The sequence below is a fragment of the Vulpes vulpes genome, chromosome 14, assembly GCF_048418805.1.
Source record: "Vulpes vulpes isolate BD-2025 chromosome 14, VulVul3, whole genome shotgun sequence".
Classification (NCBI taxonomy): domain Eukaryota; kingdom Metazoa; phylum Chordata; class Mammalia; order Carnivora; family Canidae; genus Vulpes; species Vulpes vulpes.
Genome location: NC_132793.1, coordinates 89,651,099 through 89,673,087, shown reverse-complemented (window position 1 = coordinate 89,673,087; position 21,989 = coordinate 89,651,099). Strand labels below are relative to the sequence as shown.

Here is a 21,989-nt window from a genome sequence, read left to right as displayed (position 1 = left end):
TAAAAAAGAAAAAAGGCTTTATAGAAGCACCAGATGGCCCGAAGGGGATCCGAGGCCCCAGTGTGGCCCACAGGGAGTACGCAGCTAGCTCTGTTGCCCGTTGGAGCAAACCCTTGACTACTGAATCCCGTCGCCCTGCGGGAGAGGTTCACACGGCACCCTAGCCGTCGGCTCCCAGGCACGGCCGAAGCCTTCTCCGCGGTGGGGTGGGGTGGGGGGCCTCAGTCCGCTGCGCTGGGCCTGGCCTTCCCCGGCGCACCGTGCTGGGCCACGCTGCTGCAGAAGGCCGCTTTGGCTCTGGGGGTCGGCCTGGGCTTCACCGCCACCTCGGGGGCCCTGCAAAGGAGAAGGGGGTGAGCGTGCTGCGCCGCGGACCTGCACACGGGTACCCTCCAGCTCTTGCCGCTGTGAGGGGAGGCCCAGCAGTGAGGAGAGAACCCTGGCACAGGAACAGAGAATGCCAATTCCTTGGGCGCACTCTCGCGGAGCCGCATCAGCCGAAGCTTCGAAGCTTCGCGGGCGCGGGCGGGCGGGCGGCTCTGCGGCAGCGCCCCCTGCTGGCTGTCCCCTCGCCGTCGGGCCTCCCGGGGGCCGCAGGCTCGGTGCGGGGTGGCGTCTCCACAGCAGAGTGAGCCTACTGGCTGAGAAAGACCTGGGGCGGCCTTCAAGGTGAAGTCAGAGGCTCTCAGGCACCCCGCCATCCTGCCGGGCACCCCGGGAGGAAGGGGAGCCACAGGCGGGCCGCGCTAAAGCAGGGCGCCCTGGCCTTCAGCAGGGGAGATGACCTGCCCTGCCGGTCGCGGGGGAGGATCGCAGGGGGGAAGCTAATCGCTTCTTAGCGTCGGGGCACGGGAGATATTTTACAGCTGGGCTTTCAAAGAAACCATTGGTCCTGCATAGTTCATGAGTTACAGGGAAGTCACTTAGTAAAACTTTCCACAGAAAGTTCCACAGTCTCACAGAACCAGCTTCCTGTGAGATCTGAATGGCAAAGGAAATGGTGGGAGGGGAAGCCAACTCACTTGGCCAGGACGTCCATGGTCTGCTGGGTGGCCAGAGTCCTCCTGTCCTGTGGTCCGTATAAGAGAGTCTGAATCTGAAGACACTGCAGAACACCAGGTAGTGATCATGAGATTATCAAAATGTCACCGAGAGCATTTCATCAAGTATCATTCTCAATAAAGAATACTTCATTCACAGACCCATGCTTGACGGGACTGGTGCATTCTCAGGGTTTCTCACCGACAGTCTGACCTTCAGTTTGGGCGCTCTGAGGGATCCAGGAAACAAATGTAAAGTTTTAAAACCATTTGACACAACTCCCTATGACTAGCTGTATGCAAACTGTGTTTAAAGTAGTATTTTTAGAAAATAAAGGCAAGAACATTGGTACTGACTGGAGATCTCTAGTTTCCATTTTTAAATGAATCTTATTTATAGCTCAGAAAAGTGTTTTAATGGTTTTGTTTTTTTCTTTTGTTAAAAATGCTTTATCTTATATGGGCTTTCTATATTCATTACTATACAGTAATTTCTTAGGAATTAATTGATTTAGGAGTTAAATATTCAGCTTATGTATATCCAGGGCTAGCTTTGCCTTGATTTCTCCCTTCTGCTTATGGAGCTGCCATTTGGTTGCTTGTACCAGGCTAGGGCAAACTCAAGGAAACGATAAACAAAGTTGTGCCCCCAAATGGCCAAACCCAAAAATGGTTTTCATCCAGAGACAGACAACAGACCAATAGAACATGGCAGAGAGTCGGACACTTGACAGATGGCAGGAGTGCCTTGAAAGGTCTTAGGGGAAAGAGCTGAACTAGTCAATAAATGGAACTTTTAGATGAAAATATTGGAGGTTTATCTTTTTCATCTTGAGGGAGGGAAGTATTTCTTAGACAATATCCAGACAAATCAAAAGTAAAAGACTGATAAAATTTAACTGTATTAAAATTCAAAACATCTACGTACCAAAATTCATCTTAAGCAAAGTACAAAGAGGGAAAGTACAAAGTACAATGAGGGAAAATATTCGCACAATACTGAGAAAGGGTTAGTATTAACAATGTATAGAGAACGCCTATAAGATAATGAGAAAAACAACCCACCAATAGAAAATAATCAAATAATATAAACAAATTATTCAAGGAAGTTGAAAGTTAAGTGGCTAATAAACACACCTAAGCCCACTAGTAATCAGAAATGCAAACTAAAACTTCAACGAGGTTGTTCCTTCGCCTATTAAATTGCAAAAATAGTCTGATAATAATACCAAGCTTTGTCAAAGGTATTGAGCAAGAACTCTTACATACTGGGCAGTCCAGGTGGCTCAGTGGTTTAGCGCCGCCTTCTCAGCCCAGGGTGTGATCCTGGAGACCCGGGATCGAGTCCCACATCCGGCTCCCTGCATGGAGCCTGCTTCTCCCTCTGCCTGTGTCTCTGTCTCTCTCTCTCCCTCTGTGTCTCTCATGAATAAATAAATAAAATCTTTTAAAAAAGAAAAGAACTCTTACATATTGATAGTGGGTGTTGAAATTGGTACAACCACTTCTTAAAACAATTTGTCACTATTCAGTAATGGATAGGTAAATTGTGATAAATATGTACTGTATATGTACAATATCATACAGATTTTTGATGTGCGTATATGTAGCCACATAGACGAATCTCGTGATTCTAGAGAGGAAAAAAAAAAAAGCAAATTGCAGATGGCTGCATTTTATATTATTATATATTACATATTGTTATAATATATATTGTATATATAATTTACATGAAGCTTAAGAAGCATGTAAAAACAAAGCCATTGTAAGATAATTAAGACAGCTTGAGAATGATATCAAATTCAGGATAGTAGTCATCTGGAGGTAGGGTAGGAAATGCTTATATTGAATAATGAGCTCAAAAGTGTTACATTCTTCCTACTTTTCTGCATATCTGAAATACTTTATATTTTTAAAATATTGAATTGGTTTTTCTACATGGTAACAGCTTGAGTCAAAAAAAGTGTGAGGGTTTGGGGACTTTGTACTGAAGACTGTTTATTTGTTCTAATCTGCCAACATTTTTAGGTCTTTGAGAGAATGAAAATGCAGGCAGCCAAAATCCTTTGTCTAAGATATGGAAAATATCAAAACCTTCTGAATGTTTGGTTCAGTCTGAGGACTTGAGAATGTGGTTCTGGAATCTGAGAATGTGGCTGTCTTCTGGAGGAAAGAAGCATTATTAGATGGAGATGTGACACGGTTCTTTTTTAAAAGAACAGATCTTCACTCTGTTGAATTATATAACACCAGGAAGTAGTGCACTTGTTCTCTTATTCCATTTAGCTTATAATCCAATATCTCCAAAACCCCACCCCCTCCAGCCAACAAGTCCCAGCCTTTCTGAATCTGCACTGGGGCCCTGGCCAGGCCTGGCCTGGGCAACGTGCTGCTCATTCCATGGGTTTGAGCCAGAGCTGCTTTAATCCACAGATAAACTGCTGTGAATTTGGGAAATGCAGGACCCTGAGAGAGTTCTCTATTGCTTTTGGGGACGGGTTTCTGATACCCACGACACTTAACATAAACTCTTTCAACCCTCCTCTCCTGCATGTCTCCCAGCTGATGGAAGCTTGGGGGTGTCTCCCCGCAGGGCACAGGGCCCGGGAGAGGAGTTGCTTAGGAAGGAACTGCAAGCAGGAAGCCAGCAGGCTTTCCCCTCACCCATGCCTGGCAGTGAGAGGCCTCTGTCCAGGGCTAACAAGACTTCATTTTCTCCTGCATGGCCAGAAAGACCTTAACTCAGTATAAAAGATCAGGTCTAATTTTAAACGCACCTGACTCCTCTGTGTACATATTTATGAGCACCTCCGATGCAGCTCGTTTTGAGATGAGCTCATGCCAACATGCCTTTGTGCTAATTCATTCATTGTGACATTAGAATTTTACTGACATTTTAACATTTGAGATGTTTTGAGGTCTCAGGTTACCCTGCCTTAACAGATGGCCTCCTAAATCCAAAACTCAGGAGGAATTTCCATCCTACCCCTTTGGTTACTGAAGCTTCTCCCTGGCCCCTCATTCTCTCAGGAAAGATATACTGGCAGCTAAATATTCACGGATTCCTGGGAACACGGACATGGCGATTGACAGTGCCTCTACAAATTCTCACTAGTTTTACTAACTACCTTCATCTCAGACCCTGTGTGCCGATCCTTTTCCCCGGAGGAAATGTTTGTAGAGAGATGGAGGTAGGAGACAGGGCCATAATCAATACTCAAGCCCAAAAGAGGTGAGCCCTGCCCATCCCCATCCCTACTCCCTAGACCCTGGCAGTCAAGACTCTTCTCTTCCTGGCATTAATAGATTTTTTTTAAAGGGTACTTATCCTCATTGAGATTTGCCCCAAATTGTAGCTGAAGCGAGAAGAGTTGTAAGAGAAAGCCAAATAAGAGGGAAACGGGTCCTCAGCCCCTGCCTAACCTCCTTTATGATGCAGCGCCCAGGGATGCCATACGGGGCACATCAGGAAAGAATCATTTACCCGTTAGTTGGAATAGTCTTCAACAGCCACCTTTTGAAAAGAGTGAAATAACCCCTTACTGACCCTTACTAGAAAATGTTTACAGAGCCGCGTATGTATCAGAGAAACATAAATTGAGTTTTTCAATGTTCTGCTCCTCTTAGCTAAATTCGCTTAAGCACTTTTGCGTGAAATAGGTATTTCGATTTCTTTTGTTAAAAATACAGACACTGACAGAGGCAAAGTCGATAAGTGTTAATGGAACCTCCTGGGAGCCCAGCATTGTAAACCCTTCTCTGAACTAAGTAGAGAACTCCCAAGCCCTGGTTGTAGAACATTCTACGCTGTAAGTCAAAGCTGGTTTTGCGCTCTCCAGATTCTTCCAAGGCCTGTGCAGTCCTATTTGAAATCAGCCTCTACAGGGTGTTTCTCATTTTTCCTTAAGTGAACAAGACACCCCGAAGTTTCCAGAATCCAGATGAATTCTGGGGAGCCAAGGCATTGCTGTTATTCTCTTTGATTTTATCTGCAGGGCTTGGGAGAAGTCATTTGGGTTTCTATTATTCCTTAAATGCCAAATAAGCAGCTTTCCTCCAGCTGTAGAAAGACAGAAGGGGCACCTGCTCCTACACTAGCCTGCAAGCTGCCCCTGCAAGGGCTGTGTTTCTGTTGCTTGCCTTTTGTGCTGCTTGCCAGGGCCCTGGCTATCCCCTGGCACCCAGATATGTGTGATAGTTGCTAGGTGAATGAATGATTAAACAAGTGGACAAGCAGGAAGCTCCTGGGTGGCTCAGTTAAGCATCTGCCTTTGGCTCAGGTCATCATCTTGGGGTCCTGGGATCGAGCCCCATGTTCGGCTCCCTGCTCAACAAGGAGTCTGCTCGCTGCTCTCCCTCTGCCCTTCCTGTTCATGTGTCCCCCGCCTCCTTTCTTGCACACATGCTCTTTCTCTCAAATGAATAAATAAAATCCTAAAAACAAACAAGTGGACAAGCTGTTCATATGAAGAAATAGGGCTCCAGGGATCCATCACTGTGGATGGGAGCTTCACTGTGGGCGTAGCGTTACACACCTTCACCCTCCAAATCCAGGCAGGTTCAGTAGCTACAAGAGTGTTGTTCACTAGGTACTGCTTCTCTTAGTCATTTGTGGATGCCGAGTTAGTTAAGACACAACTTTAAACATCTGATGTGAAATTTTAAAAAATTCTCTTTGGGATCCCTGGGTGGCGCAGTGGTTTGGCGCCTGCCTTTGGCCCGGGGCCCGATCCTGGAGACCCGGGATCGACTCCCACATCGGGCTCCCTGCATAGAGCCTGCTTCTCCCTCTGCCTGTGTCTCTGCCTCTCTCTCTGTGTGACTATCATGAATAAATAAAATCTTAAAAAAACCAAACCTTTAAAAAAAATAAAATAAAATAAAATAAAAAATTCTCTTTGACGTGACTGAGCTTGGAGAGCTAGGTTTCTAAGGGGCCTGGGAGACAAAACGGTTGGGATTAGAGCCATCAGGTAGTGTCTTCCCAGCTCTGGGCTACCTCTGTGGCCCAGACCTCATGCCCTTCCCAGTGCGGTTGGAGGGGTGGCTCTGGACTGGGGGATGGGGGGCCAGCTACAGCATGGAGGTTAGCTGACTCAGTATACTCTGGCTTTAGAAAGCCACAATAGCTAAATGCCCAAACTCACAAAGGAGCGAAGCTTCTGGTTTGGGCAGGAATCTCTGACAATCTGCTGTCCCAACTCAAGGCCATTTATTTTCATGGCAAGTGCCTCTCTGCAGGACGGGATTGGGGTGCCTTAGCCCTCCCTTCCTCCATCAACTTCCAGCCTGGTAAGGGTCTGTGCCAAGCTTGTCCTGCTATTACATGTATTTTGTCCTTATGTGAGGTGAAAAACAAAACCAGAGAAAGGTAAATTAAAAAAAAAAAAAACTCTAATTCTCAAGATCTGAAATCACTGCTCTTCTTTACACATTATCTGCTGCAATGGTACGCCCATGGCAGAGAAATCACCCAGAAATTCATGAGCTGTGTCTCTGTTTTCATGTCAATTCACAGAACTGGTATGAAGAAGAGAAGAGGTCAGAAACCAAAATACATGGAAGTGTGAAATGTTTTCAATGTTTAGAAAAACACAAATATACTTTCATTTACTAATCTTTACCAGGCAGGCAGAAGTGATTTACTTAAATGATGACCCTGGGAGGACTGAAAGGACAAACCGAAACACAATTCATCAGGGGGCATTTTCCTGCAGAAACAGGGACACATTTTCCACACAGAAACAGGGAAGCTCGGCTTTCTGGAGCCCTACCCAGGAACCAACCCTTGTCCTCACCAGGCCCCCGTCTTCCTCCATCTGCCCTTGCTCCTGCGGCAGATGTGTGCAGAGCCCCTGCAAGATGCCACCCTGTGTCCACCTCAGTGACACAGCAGGGAGGGAGGGGCAGGCTGAAGGCCTTTGTGGGGTGACATGTGAGTTGAGGCCTGCAGGATGGGGAGTTGGCCAGCCATGTGAAGAGCACCAGGTCGGGGGAAGGTGAAGGTGGTGGTGGTGATGGGGGAAGTCCTAGGTAGGAGGACTGGAGAGTGTTTGAAGGAACATACTCTGATTCTCCTTCTCTCTCTGTCTCTCTCTTTTTTTCCCTCTCTCCCTCCCTTCCTCTCACACGCACGCTCACTTGCACACATGCACCCTTGCGGCTCCCTTACCTGGAGACCCACTAATTCCAAGACCCACCTGCTGCACGGCTGGGTGGGAAGCCTCCCAGACAGGAGGACAGATAAGGTGGGACCAGAGGCACCAGGAGAGGGACATGGGAGATGAGGAAGAAAGGGAGGCCCAGGGACTGCCACTCACACAGCTGCTGAGAGCGGCCCCGTCTGCAAAGCTCTCCCCGAGTGCCTGCTGACTGCCAGCCTTGGAAGTGTGCATGCCATCCTTGTCTCCCTCACTCCTCACCTCTGAGCTGCCATGTGCTGTGGCTTCTACATCCTTATCGACATCCCTCGACTCCCCCACGACTTTGCTCCATCCCCTGGCCACTGTCTTGGAGCAAGCTACCATCATCTTTCTCCAGGACAACTGCAACACAAATATTTAGAGGACACGGGCATCAGCAGGACTTGCTATTGTGGGGAATCCTGCTGCGCCCGCACATTATCAGTCCAGGCAGCCAGTTTTTTGCATAAAAGCCGGACTTGCCCATTTTGGAGCCAGACAGAGCAAGAGATCCAGACCCTCTTCAAGCTAAGCCCTCTGATCTGCCTTCTCGAGGCCCATTCCCTTCCTGACGTGGAGCTTGGCCATATCGCCTGCATCCTTCCTGAGCTGGGGCACTCACACCAGCCATTCCTGGCCACCACTGTGAACACTCGCAGAAGGTCACACTGAATTCAGGCAGGATATTTTGCCTTTCCCTCCATCGCTGGCCATCTGCCTGTAAACTCCTGGGTGTCCTGCATCTGGTGAGGCTCTGACAAATCACCTGCGTCAGGCCGGGACAGTCTGTCTGGACCCACAGTTCTGCGCTCTCCAGACTCTGACCCCAGTTTAGGAACTTTGAAGGCTCTGAGAACATAATGAGCCAATAGTAAGTGTTCTGACAGCTGAGGAGCTTCTGATGTTCCAGCGAACATCCCCCCCCCCCCTTGCGTGGGGGCAGCCTGTGTACACCACTCATCTGTGTTTTCTAAGGGACAGCAAAGGTGGAGGGTGCTGCATGTGGGCTGCCCTCATTGGGCCTTTTCCCGGCAGCTGGTGATATCATTCCCATCTGGCCTGTAGCAGGCAAGAGAGGCTCATGTTTTCCCCACGGAAGGTCAAAAATGGACCTATAACCATCAGTTCCCACTGTTAGACTCTATCGACCGATCTACAAACAGGAAGGAGTGCCTGGAACATCTTTAGGGGTGCTTTTCAATCCAAGAACAGGATTTTTTTGATGTGAAATTCATGTTGTCATGATTTTACTCTCTTTCAAAAAGGATTTGAGGGAATCTGCTGCAGCCCCACGGTGGGTTAGTCAATGACCATTAGGAAAATCAGAATCAAGACCAAATAAGACCACACTTGAAAACAGTGTGGGCTAATATGCGGCTCTGTGGAGACTCCAAACTTGCTCTGGATTTCCTGGTATCCAGGACAACCGGGAAAACACTACCCAGGCTAAAGGGAAAGTAAAACTAAGTGGTCTCATAATGGAATGGCAGTGTGTGAATTATGAATAAAATAGAGCTGTCCAGGGATGGCTTTCTCATCTACAATCTATGAACAACAACCATCTGCCTCCACCTCTCTTCAACCGATTCGTTATCTCATCGTTATGAATTTCTTAGAGAGAGGTCACATAAAATTATGTTATTCTTTTATGGAAATGTTTAATGTTCGCATATGTTCACAGCTGTGAAGCAGTCAGGCAGTGGATTGACCCCTAATGATGATGGTTATTTATGAGGGAGGCCAGATGAAGGGGCCCCCACCCCAACTTCATCTTGTCACTGGGCCCAGGATGAGTCCTGAGAGGCTACTGACCTGGGAAACAGTCTTTAGGAAGGCTTTTTTTGCAGCCTTTCACCTGGATGAAAATGTTGGCAGTGATGCCCATCCTAGAATCAAACCAGGTCTCTATGTTGCAAAAGCATGTGGAACTTTTGCTGTGGAAATTTCCATCTGAAGCCAACAGATTTCTCCAGTTGCCTCCTGCAGGCAGATGCCTTTGAAAAACAGATCAATAATACAGTTTTCCTTTCAGTAATTTAATCCCACGGTCTGCTTTGTTTCTCATGCTTTCCTGTTTTTCATGCCCACAGGACTATGCCCGGGCCACTCAGCACAGGAGGGCATGTCTGGAAAAGCTAGTATTCACTGGGTTTCTGTTCCAGAATTAAAAACTTGGGGGATTCAGCTGTTGTGAAAAAAAAATCAGAGAAACACTAAGCCAGCAGCTTTAGAAAGCTGTTGCTGGTTCCACAGAGTCCAGTGCTAAGTATGGCAATGGAGAAAGTCTGGCTCAGCAGCAGATATGCAAGGGCATGTTTCAGGTCTTGTGTGTGTGCCCTAGCATTCACGGTGTAGCCAGCCCTGTCCTCAGATGAGCACAGAGGAGTGGCAGCGAGGACTGTGTGGACCACAGTGCACACAACCAACAGACATAGAAGTTTCAGCCTTTTCTTCCCACATTCTGGCAAATAACCAGATAGCTTTAAAATGTCAAAGCCATTGTGTTCAGGGCTGATGGTTAATGAGGCCAAACTGAAGGGAAAAAATTGCACTAACTTCCACTGCAGACTTTGGGAGTGATGAAACCTGACAGTTTCTTGAAGCTGAGCTGATTTTAAGCCCCGTGGATGGGCATGGGGCCTAGAGCAGTAATCTCAACCTTCCCCCAAAAGCTAAAATGCAGATCCTTGGGCTCCTGGACTCCTGCCCCGGATGCAGATTCAGAAGGTCACCCTGATGCAGGGCTTTAAGATCCTATACTTGGTGAACAGTTGGTAATAAGGAAAGCATGTGGGCTTAAGAGGAACCTGCCCATAGACAACTTACTTGTTTCCAGGCGCATCAGGCCCCTTGCCTGTAAGGCAGGACTACTTGGGGCACCTAGGTGGCTCAGGTCATGATCCTGGGGGTCCAAGGATCGAGTCCTGCATCAGCCTCCCTGCAGGAAGCCTGCTTCTGCCTCTGCCTCTCTCTGTGTCTCTCATGAATAAATAAATAAAATCTTTAAAAACAAACAAACAAACAAACAAAGAAACAAACACAGAGCTACTAACATCTGACTTGCAGGGCTGCAAGAATTGGGAATGATGTATGGGCTGCCCTGGGCAGCTGCCAACCTGGCCCCAAGCCTGTGGGTCGATAGTGGTACCTGCCCAGTTCCACTGGGGATGGTGGGACTTTGTGAAGGTTCGAGTGGCCCCTGCCCATGTTTCTTGGGCATTTGCTCACATTTGCCAGCTTGCCCCATACCTGGAGCAACTCCAGGTTGCTCCAGGGTCCCTCCCCCACCTGGAGTTGAGTGGCCAGGCTGAACCCTCGGAAGAGGAATCACAGTGGAGACTCCTTCCCAAGGGCAGGCAGTGCCTCGGCTGGGAAAGCTCTGCCCTCTCCTCCTCCTGGCGCACCCTTGCACTCTGGACTCCACTGGATCTGCTGCTTTCCAAGACAGCCTCGCTTCCTCCCCTCATTCCGTCCCCAGGACAATGTCAGGGGAAGAAAGTCTGGGTGTTGCTGTTACCTCCATTTCACAGATGAAAAACCTGCAGCCTCTTGTCTCAATTCCTGGCCCATTCCAAGCCATTCTCAATGCTGTCCTCACTAGGATTTTTTTTTTTTTTTTAAATCTGAAGTATAAATATAGATCCGTGGTCTATATTATCTGCTTAAAATTCCCTTCTTGGCTTCCAGCTGCTTAGAGCAATGTTCAGGAAACCTCTTCTGCAAAGCACCACAAGTTAAATATTGTGGGCTTTGTAGGCTGAGAGACAAAATTGAGGCTTACGGTGTAGGCACATACGTAACGAGAGAGAGCAAATGTCCTCAAGTTTGTTTTATCAGTGAAATTATGAGTAGGTTGTTTTTGTAATCTAATTTTACTAAGGAGAAGAATGGGTTTCTTTTTTGGTGCAGGTGAGATTTCACTTAGTGGGGGTTCAATTAGTGCTTCTTCTACTCCAGTCAATTTATGATCACCTATAAAATGATGACAGGTTTTAGGACTATCTGCAAAAAACATTTTTAACTCGGCTTATGTCCTTAACTATAATGAAATAAACACAGGCAGTGAAGTGGCCATTGTTTGGGACCCCTGCTTAAGGGATCAAGTCTCAGCCCCTTAACCTACAACCATGGCTGCAGGGAGCTGCCCCCATGTCTTTCCCAGATGATTCCTGAAAGATGGTCAGCACCATCTAGTTTGTGCTTCTTTTACAGGCTTCACTCTCTTGCCCCTGAGCCTCTTCTTCCACTCCATTTCCAACCTGGGAATTCCTGTCTCTGTTAGGCTACACTCTTTTTCAGGACTACTTATCCGTGGACACCTACCCTAAGCCCCTTCCCTCCCCTAGATCCCAGGGTGGACCTGGAGAACTTAGCACATGCTATTGTAGTTGGGGGTTTACAATCTGTAACTCCTTCACTCTCCTTGGGATGCTCTCAAAGGGGGAAGCTACTCCACGCCCACTGTACGCATTGCACGTGCTTCAAAAATAGGGAGGGGCTCCACGGACCCTGTCTCAGGTCTTCTGACTATGAGGCTGTGTTTCCTGCACTATCTCCACCCTGGACCACCCAGCTGCCTTGAGGGCACCATGTTCTTACAGCTTACCCCGCCCCTGGCCTCAGCTGACTGATCCAGAGTGAGCACTGGGTTCAAGCCAAGCTTATAGACCTTTCCCTGAGAACTTTCAAGCTGGGACTGAGAAATGGCACAGGGATAGGAAGTAAAACTCTGGACGGCTGGCAGCCATGATCTCCATCTTGAGGGGAGACACAACCATGACAGAGGAGGAAGAGGATGTGCATAGAGAAGCAGGCAGGAGTTCTGGACAGAAAGAGCCTTGCAACATTCTCCTAAAGCTCAGCTACATCCTGTTCTGCTAATCATCTGCCTATTGGCCCTTCCTTGGAAACCACAAAACAGACACCCATTTATACCTGAGCTAGTTTGTTTTCTGTCAGTGATAATCCAAAGACTCCTTCTTATCCTGATCTTGGCATTCTCCCCACTATGCCACTGGTTTCCAAATGTTTTTAAGCATAGGAAGCCCTGGTTCAAATAAAATCTTACTGAGGAGCCCAAGATGTGAACTATGTGAAATGTAGAACAGATGGTGTGGTCTGTACTGCTTGGTGCCAAAGTTCCACTCTGACAACTGACTTTGCAATCAATGCTGAGACACCTATCCTTTTAGCCTCATTTTTTTCTCTTTGTAAACAAAAAACAAAACAAAACAAAACAAAACAAGCAAAACAAAACAGAATTAGAGGTATCCAACTCTTCAGGTTGCTATAGGGCTTAAATAAGTTAATATATGTAAATTGTTCAACCCAGAGATATAACAATTGGTCAGTAATTATTAGCTCAGAAGTAAGGGATGGAGGAACCCAGGGCAACTGCCACCTTCACTGCCCTCCTCATTCTTCCCTCAATAATGTCTTTGGTACACGTATAATGTTCAAATTATCTGAAATGATTTGTTTAAATAAATTATCTGAAATGATTAGTTTAACATATTTTCCTGGTTAGACTGGAAAGTCTCATAAAAGCAAGATGCATTTTTAACTTGATCACTGCTTTTCCCAGGTCTGCTGAGCACAGTACTAGCACAGAGAAGGTGCCGATAACTACTGTTGACTAAGTGATAATAGTTATATGTATCATCTTGTTAAAAAATAGGCACCACTCATGTTCCTAGATCTGATGCCTTCTGCAAAAGTCCTAAGAAGAGAAGGCTCAATGCATAGGGCAGCCTACTCAGAACAAAAGTTAATTCTTTTGGTTTGGTCAGTTATGTTACTTAGAGGTTCCCAGGTTTTCCCCTTTTTCAAAATTAATTCATGTAATGAAAACACAACATGACAAAACTTATGAGATGCATTTAAAGCAATAAGAAAAGAAAAAGTTACAGCCTAAAAACACTATCTCAGGAAAAATGACAACAAATGAATTTAATTCCCAATTCAAAAAGATAGAGAAAACTCCAACAAAGTCAAACAAAGTAAGTCACAAAAAAAGAAGTAATAAAGATAAGATCAGAAATTAGTGACAAAGAACACGAAGGTGATTCACCTATGGAGTTTGAAAAACTGACAAAAAAGACAAACCACTAACTCAGTCATTGAAAAGTGAGGAAATTCAAATATAAAATGAAGAAATTAAATGGGAAGGTAACTATTAAAAAAGTAGAAATTTTAAAAATTCATGAGATTACTTTGTAAGTCAATTAAAATGCAAATAAATCTAAAAAAATGAGAGTGAAATAGATAAATACAGGTTAATAAAATGACCTCATTGGGGATAGAAAGCTTCAACAGAGCAATTTTTTTTACAGAGGAATAGAGAAGATTGTCAAGAAATTCCCTGCCATCCAAAAACAGCAAGCCTAAAGAGTTTCATTGGAGGTACAAAACTTCAAAGACTAGATACTAGTTTTAGTGCGTGTAAATTCCTTCAAGCATAGGAAATAAAGGTAAACTTCCAAATTATTTTTATGAAGCAAATATAACATTGTACTTAAACAAATATCACTTACCAATACTGGTGCAAAAAGTCCTAAAATAAATGTTAGCAAACAGAATCAACATGTTGAAAAAATAGTTCAATAGGACCAAAGGGGATTTACTCTAGGAATGCAAGGTTGGTTCAATGTTATAATATAATACACCTTTGATAAAATCCAGCATTTATTTCTATTTAAAAAAAAAACACTCATGAAAATAGAAACCGATGAATACTTCTTTATCAGGATATAATATATAAAACTTAGTCCAAAGTCAGAATCTACTATATGAAGAATCACTAGAGGCATTTCCACTAAGATCAGAACAAGACAAGGATGCCTATTATCTCCACTATTACTTGTTTTGTACTAGAGGTACAAACCAATGCAATTAGACAAGAGAAATCAATTAGAAGCACAAGAACTGAAGCATAAAACAGAAAGTAAAACTAACTGCAGATGATGTAACAGTACACCTGAAAAACCTGAAAGAACCAATGCTCAAATTAACTCAAACAAGAAAAGAGATAAGCAAGCTAGCAGAATATAAAATAACAGAGATAAACCAATAGTTTGCATACACATATACACAAGCAGTTAAAAGATATAATACCAGATAAAACTCCGTTTATAATAGCATTAAAGAAGAGGAAATGCTTAGAAATCAGCCTAATAAGAAATGTGCAGAACTTATATAAGGAATACTTTAAAATGTGCCTGAATGATACACAAGTAGACATGAACAAATATAAAGACTACCCCTTGTTCTTGGGTAGAATAACTCCATATCATAAAGATGTCAGTCCTCTTGAAGTTGTTATAAATAACACAATGCTCCAAAAAAATTCTACCAAACTTCTTATAGAGCTAGACAAGTTGATTATTAAAATTCACATAGAAAAATAAATATGCAGGGATGCCTGGGTGGCTCAGTGGTTTAGCGCCTGCCTTTGGCCCAGAGCCTGATCCTGGAGTCCTGGGATCCAGTCCCACATCAGGCTCCCTGCATGGAGCCTGCTTCTCCCTCTGCCCGCATCTCTGCCTCTCTCTCTCTGTGTCTCTCATGAAAAAATAAATAAAATCTTTTTAAAAAAAGGAAAAATAAAGAAAAATAAATATACAAAAATGTCTAGAAAGCCTGATACTCTAGGGAGATAAAAAACCATGCACCGTGCAGGGAGTTGAGTCCTACCAGCTATTAACCCATACTATGAAATCTCTATAATTGAGATAATGAGGCACTGGAATTTGAGTAAACAGAAAGACAAATAGAAGAGAATAGAAAGCTAGGAATATACTCAAGTATATATATAGAAGGGTAGTACATGATGAAGGTGTTCTCTCAAGTCATTGGAGCACAGATGGGCTCTTTAATAAAATAATGCTAGGCAACTGGGTAGCCATTTGAAAAAAAGATAACATTGGATCCTTACCTCACACCTTCCATACAGACAAACTTCAAATTTAAAAAGAAACAAACATATAAATACTAAAGAACACACACAAGAATTCTTCCATAAACTGTGTGTACAAAAGGGGTACATAAGAGATTGATAAAATGCAGTAGGCAAAATTTTAAAAATATTTGCGTGGTAAAAAAATTGATAATTCATCTAACAACATAGGTGTATAAGTGGATTACTGTACTGTTTATCCAAAGAGTGTTGGCTTAGATTGACTGTGAAAGTGGTGTCATCTTACCACATAAGCCTCTGATAAAGTTTCATTTAAAAACAGCATGGTGGAGGGAGAGAAAGTGACCCAGGAGAGAATTTTCTCCATATTAGTATTGGCTCCAGCTTTACCTTCTTCAGTTTCTTGTGGGCCCCACTGTGGTTCCCCTGAGCCAGGTCGGTCCCACCCAACATCCGGTACGTCTCTGCCACCTTGGGACTGAGGTCACCAAATACTGCCACTTTGGCTTCCAAGGACTCTCTCAGGATCGAGGTTGCTTTCTGTGAAAGGAACAAAAGCTAAAGTTTGGTAAGAAAGTTCAAAGGCTGATAAAGATCAATGCCTCTTAATAAAATGGTGTAACTGGAGGCTGCTGAGTGGCTCAGTTGGTTAAGCAACTAACTTTTGGATTCAGCTCATTAGCTGGATTCAGCTTATGAGCCCTGAGTCAGGCTCCACACTCAATGGGAGTCTGCTTGGATGTTCTCTCCCTCTGCCCCTTCCCTTACTCATATACTCTCTCTTTCTCAAATAAATCTTTAAAAAAAGAAAAAGAAAATGATGTAACTGATGTGTATTTTCCCTTTTCAGGGGTAGCATCTCATGAGCTAGGCCCACTTTCCTCTTTAAACAGGACACAGGAAACAGCATGGATGGGGACAGAGAGGTGTTAACTCTGGAGAGAGAATGCATGAACGACACTTGGAGAACAAAGCCACTTCAGATTTTACAGGAATTCGCTTCAGCTGAGTATTAGGAGCAGATGCTAACATCTATTGTGTCCTCTATGTGCCAAGAACTGTGCTGGACAGTTTACCTGTGTGAGGGCATTTAATTCTGTCTCCTCTAGATAAGTACGATTTTAATCCTCACTGAACAGAGGAGGAAACTGAGGCACAGAGTGGTCGAGAAACTTACTCAGGATCAGACAGCTCCACAGGGGCAGACCCAGGATCTGAATCTGGCCGGTAATTTTAATTCTTTTCAGTGATGTTCTTACATAAGCAAAAGTCAGAGTTTCCTGGCAATTTAGGTCCTTACAAAACATCCAGAACATATTCCAGGGTTTTCTATTTCTCATAAGAAATAGTTTAGGAAACCAAAAGCAAACATTCTAACATGGAGAAAAATTAAATACTTTGATATTTTGTTTGGTTTATCAGATTTACTTACACCAACGCGGAATAAAAAACATGAGTTGGTCAGAAACCAGTATGTTCTGACATTAAGCTCTTTAGTCAGACACCAAGATGTACAAAGGGAAAGCCCTGCCTGTCCATCCCTAACATTTCTCCTGAATTTCTCCCATGCTCTTGTATAGGAAAGCCTGACTATGGCTACAGAATACAAATGCTGACTTTGAGAGCCAAATAAGCCTGGAACCAGTTAAAGGGCTTTCCCCACCGAATAGCCCTGAAGACATCCTGATAAGCGCTCCAGAGACAGAAGGAGCTGGCAAAGCTTTACACGTTTTATTGGCAATAATATGAGTTAAGTGCCAGGGATGGGGTGAGGGGTGTGGAGCAGCGAAGGCATTGATGATGCAGAAACAATTTCTTGGTAGAAAGATGAAATCACATAGGAGCAGAGAAACTGTAAACTGTGAAGTGTGTGACCTACCTCGGTGCATGGGGAACTTGCCTGATGCTAAAGCCTATCATGTCCTTTGTATTGCGATCCATTCCCAGCATCTCTGAGCAAGGATTTGGGATGGCGCAGGTGCTAGACTTGGCAACTTGTCCATGCAAATTGATTGTCAGGTTTTGAGGAGCCAATGATAGAAAGAAGAGCCAGATTCTTTTTCTAAATGAAGCTTTCAATGCCATTTATAGCCTGATTGGGAAAACTAGAGAGAGACGTGCATGAACTTGAATGGCAGGTGGAGAGGGCCATGGAAGAGAGATGGCACATGGGTGGACTGACTGTGTCAGTCTGTTAAAGTTAGAACAGCTTTATGGAGAGGGATGAAGGAAAAATAGGACCTGGGTGGGCTGAGGAGAAGGCATGGGAAACTGGGAGCCCAGGTGTGAGGTAGGAGAAGGACAGGGTCAGCCCTGAGGGCTCATCTGACTCTAACCCAGAGAGTAGGAAGGGAAACAAGGCATGAGTCACAGGATGGGCTGGTGGTGGTGGAGAGCTTTCATGCCAGGCTCAGGAGTTTTGATTTTCTTATGGGGAGTAAGAAGCTGGAGAAAGTTCTTGAGCAGGAAAGTAGCTAAACTAGAAGATAAACTCACACAAATGGCAGAGTGACATTTTACTTTAAAAGGCATTTTCCTTCCCAAAGATCACCTTCCTGTTAGCACAGGATTCTGCTCGTGTATGGGTTGTGACCACATCCGGGGTAGTCTGAGCACGGGGCCATGCTCATGCCTGGGACTGTCATTGGGCCCAGCCTTGTTGGTCAACTCTGGCTAGAATCCAGAAAGAGGGCTGCGACCAGGGTGAGCACCGTGCAAAGCTACCACATTTGGTTGGATGGGTTGTGTCATGCACAAGGGCAGGAAAATGAGGACAGCTGAAATCCAGCCTGTGTGCCGCTCTCCAAGCAATGTGCCCTGGCACAAGTTGTATCGACCTGAAGAAGACACAGCTTTTTCTATTCTTACCAGGGCACCAGAAGGGCTGGCAGGGGATTGAACAAAAAGAGCCAGTTTGCTAAAATCTCCAAGAGAGGTTGAGGGGAACGAGGTACATCTTTAGTTCAGTACCACTGATATGGGTGACTAGGGCAAGGGCAGTGAAGTGTGGCATCAGTGACAGACACCAGGGCAGGATGCCAGACAAGAACGGGGGAGAGGGCAGATGCCCTGTGGTAGCCAGAGCAGTCAGGTGGCCCACAGCCAAGCACCCACCCACCCATCTGCTTATCTCGCTAACCATCATGAGCATGAGGATCCCTGCTCTCACAGAATTCAGTCTAATCATGGGAAAGATAGTACATATCCACACAAAACTTACTATTCTCATTATATTGTTTATTATTCCTATACCATGCTTACCATATTTTTTTAATTTATTTATTTGAGAAAGAGCGAGAGCTTGAGTGGGAGAAACAGAGGGAGAGGGAGAGCATCCCAAGCAGAGCCCAACAAGGGGCTTGATCTCACAACCCCAAGATCATCACCTGACCTGAAACCAAGAGGCGGATGCTCAACCAACTGTGCCACCCAGGCACCCCTTATCACATTATTATGTCAAAAGGATTCTATGATGAACAACAATGGGAAAAATCTAATGAAGAGTGGGGAAAGGAATCAGGCAAACTGATGAGTCCTCAAAGACGGATCTGCATTAGCTAAATCAGTGAGGATTAGAAAGGCCAATGTGGCCAGAACAGATTAGGGGAGGGGGGAAAATAAGACTGGAAATGTCAGCAGAATCCAGATCATGTGGCAGGTATTGTGAGACATACAGGATTCGATTTATTTTAAGGGCATTGAGAAGCCACTGGAGTATTTTGCAAACAGGGGTTCATGGATCAGATCTGCATTTTGAAAAGATCACCATCACTTCCTTATTCATAATGGATGAGAAAAAGGCAAGAGTGAAAAAAGCAGCTGGGGGACCAGAGTCTGAGTGGTCCAAACAGGAGGTGATGATTGGCAGAGGTGGATCTGGCAACCAGGACATTTTAGAGGTTAAAATGACTGATGAGCTGGAAGGGGGAAGGCATGATATGGGCACACTCCCCCTCTTCCCCTCCAGGCTTCCGACCTGAGTACTCTCCAGAGAACTTCTATAGATATTCTAGAATGTGAGGTCCTTGGAAGGCCCCTTTCTACTTAGTTGAGTGATCCAGAAAATCATATAAGCTCCATTTGTTATGGTTACTGTCGTCCTACTTTGGCCTGAGGAACACGGATGCATCTAGATTAAAAACCTATTTTCCAAGGGGTAGTGGAAGGGGAGGCGGTGGGGGCATGAGGTGACTGGGTGACGGGCACTGAGGGGGGCACTTGACGGGATGAGCACTGGGTGTTATACTACTATATGTTAGCAAATCGAACTCCAATAAAAGAATATACAAAACCCCCCCCAAACAAACCCACATTCCGTAAGCTCATATCAATTGAGAGAACGGTGCGGGGGGTTAAGGGCTAGAACAGAGCTGTGGGGGGAGGTCTACAGAACAGCAGAAGAAATAAAGGTTTTTTATCTCAAGGATTTGCCTTGATAGGTTAAAGTTGAAAACAGATATACCTATATAAATCAAGCCACAGCAAGTGGCTTTCTGGTAGCTGGTTTTGCATGGAATAAGTTTCCAAGGGTTTAATTAAGTGAATATAAACTCTGGGTCGTCTTCCATTTTGACATAAAGCATATAAAGCATACAAGCCATAAAAAAGCATGCTCGTGGTTCAATGGACCATGAGCTGTAACTTCTGTGCTGCATAGTTCTCATTAGATATGTAAATTCCATCTATAATCCAAAATAAGGAGGGAGGAATCAGGCATATTATCTACCACCCCCTATCCCAGACATAACTGCAGGCTTTGATAATCAGGGTCTGCCCATTGGGTTTTCAAGGTTTCTAGTCCTTTAAGATCCTTTGGGGGGGGGGGGATGAGGTGCATGGCATTCTATTCTCATGAATAGTTTTCATTTCCCCAGACTGAGTATCTGGGAGCTGCTGAGAGAGGCCACCTGGCTTTATTTATCCCTGTCCCAATGGGAGCTTAGCACATGCCTTGGACATGTAGGTTTAATGGCTGCTTGCAGAGTAGAAAGAGTAGCCCTTTGTTTTTGTTGTTGTTGTTGTTGTTGTTTTGTTTTTTTTAAGAATTATTTATTTATTTATTCAGAGAGAGAGAGGCAGAGACACAGGCAGAGGGAGAAGCAGGCTCCATGCAGGGAGTCCGATGTGGGACTCAATCCCGGGTCTCCAGGATCACGCCCAGGGCTGCAGGCGGCGCTAAACCGCTGAGCCACTGGGGCTGCCCAAGTATAGCCCTTTGTATAACAACTCATGTAAATTAACTAGTCAACTCTGATCCAAACTCACTTACCTCTTTTTGTCCTATGACTTGTAGAAAATGGCAATAATCATCTTGAATTGAAAGAAATTTGGCTTTTCCCATTCCTTCAGCATCCTTAAGATTCGCCATGCTCTCTTGAAAATACTGCTCGGCCACATCTGAAGAAAAGTACCATAACAACATTTGAAGATTGCTTGTAGATTTGAAATGGAAACCGGATCAATATGCTTTTAGTGGTGGTGAACTATTTGAAAATAATAAGTATTTAGACAAGAGGACCTAGTTAATCTACCTGTTTCTCAGCAAAGATTTAGGTCTCAGAAGGATACAGCAATTTACTTCCCTTGGTTTTCATACATTTTAGCTCTCCAGCAATATGGTAAGCAAAGCTAATGCAAACGGGGAAAATAGTCCCCAGACCTGAACACACTGGTATAGTTTTCCAGTTGATTAACCATTAATTCTTCCTTTAACTCTGGTTGCTGCTCACTGAGGGGAGGGCTCCAAGGGTCCACTTACTTTAATGGACTCTGTTATCTTAGAACCTAGTTTTACAACATTAAAATTTGGGAAAATATGGTTGATATGCCATTGAAGGAAGAAACTCAATCATTCCAAACATATAAACATACTGATTATAATACAATGAACGTATTTTTAAATATATGCCAATCTTGAAAACAAGAAAAGGAAAACCTCAGGTATAGAAAATGAAGCAACTGGAAGCCAGAGCAGTGAGTGGATGCTGAAGCAGAATGGTCCATGAGGGTATGAGAAAAAAAAGCTATATTCTATAAGAGTAAGGACTGGAAATGAGGCCTGAGGACTCTGTGTGGTAGGAAGATGGAACAGAGCTCCCTACAAAAAGGCAGCACAGTAGGCAGAATTCTAGGATGACATCATATGCCCCTCATCTTTGTCTAATTCCTCCCCTGTGATGGTGAGTGAAACATGTTAATATGATGAAATATTACTCCTGTGATGAGGTTATGTGAGAAAAATAGCATCTGAAGCTGGTACACCACACAGGGGGCAGGTACATGTGTGAGGTCTCTATCTGCATCACCTACTTGGTTTGGAAATTCTGAACCAAGAAATTAACTAGGAATGAGTCTGAAACTGGAGAAATCATAGGGTACCAGCATAGAGGCTAGCAAATTTATTCTGTGAAGGATCAGATGTATATATTTTAGGCTTTGGGGGCCACCTGGGCTCTGTCTCAGGTATTCAACTCTGCTGTTGAGGCACAAAAGCTTCCATAAATGTATGGTAACACATAAATGAATGGTCATGGCAGTGTGCCAAGAAAACTTTATTTACTAATACAAGTGGCAAGTGGGGCCAGCCACCCCTGCTCTAGCAGAGGAAAATGCGGTATCTTTCTATCTTGGGAGCAAACATGGGATTCCTCCTGAAGCACCTGCTGTGGACCACCTTACTGCGACACATGACAAGCATACAACTACTGCCAGAGAAGATTATGACCCACTTATACAGTGGTCTACTTGACATTTCCTCTTGAAAATCTCACGTGTATCGTGTAGTGCAAATAAATATGGGCAAAAAGATGAAACATAATCTTCTGCTTCTTTACATTTCTTCTACATGTGCTT

The 21,989-nt window shown here is 44.6% G+C and overlaps 1 protein-coding gene across 4 annotated transcripts in view; it reads right to left on the bottom strand.

Moving 5' to 3' along the window:
* The window catches only part of TTC23 (tetratricopeptide repeat domain 23), a 96,547-nt gene continuing 74,558 nt past the window's right edge, over nt 1-21,989 (bottom strand). For 3 of the 4 annotated variants that reach the window (XM_026001648.2, XM_026001643.2, XM_026001652.2), the window contains exons 8-11: nt 20,407-20,534; nt 15,528-15,677; nt 1,023-1,105; nt 1-336 (exon numbers count right to left, since the gene is read on the bottom strand). In XM_026001648.2, the coding sequence (XP_025857433.2) occupies nt 222-336; nt 1,023-1,105; nt 15,528-15,677; nt 20,407-20,534 (476 nt within the window). In that variant the 3' untranslated portion in view covers nt 1-221. The remainder of the gene's footprint in view (nt 337-1,022; nt 1,106-15,527; nt 15,678-20,406; nt 20,535-21,989) is intronic. The other variant, XM_072737184.1, reaches the window with a different exon arrangement.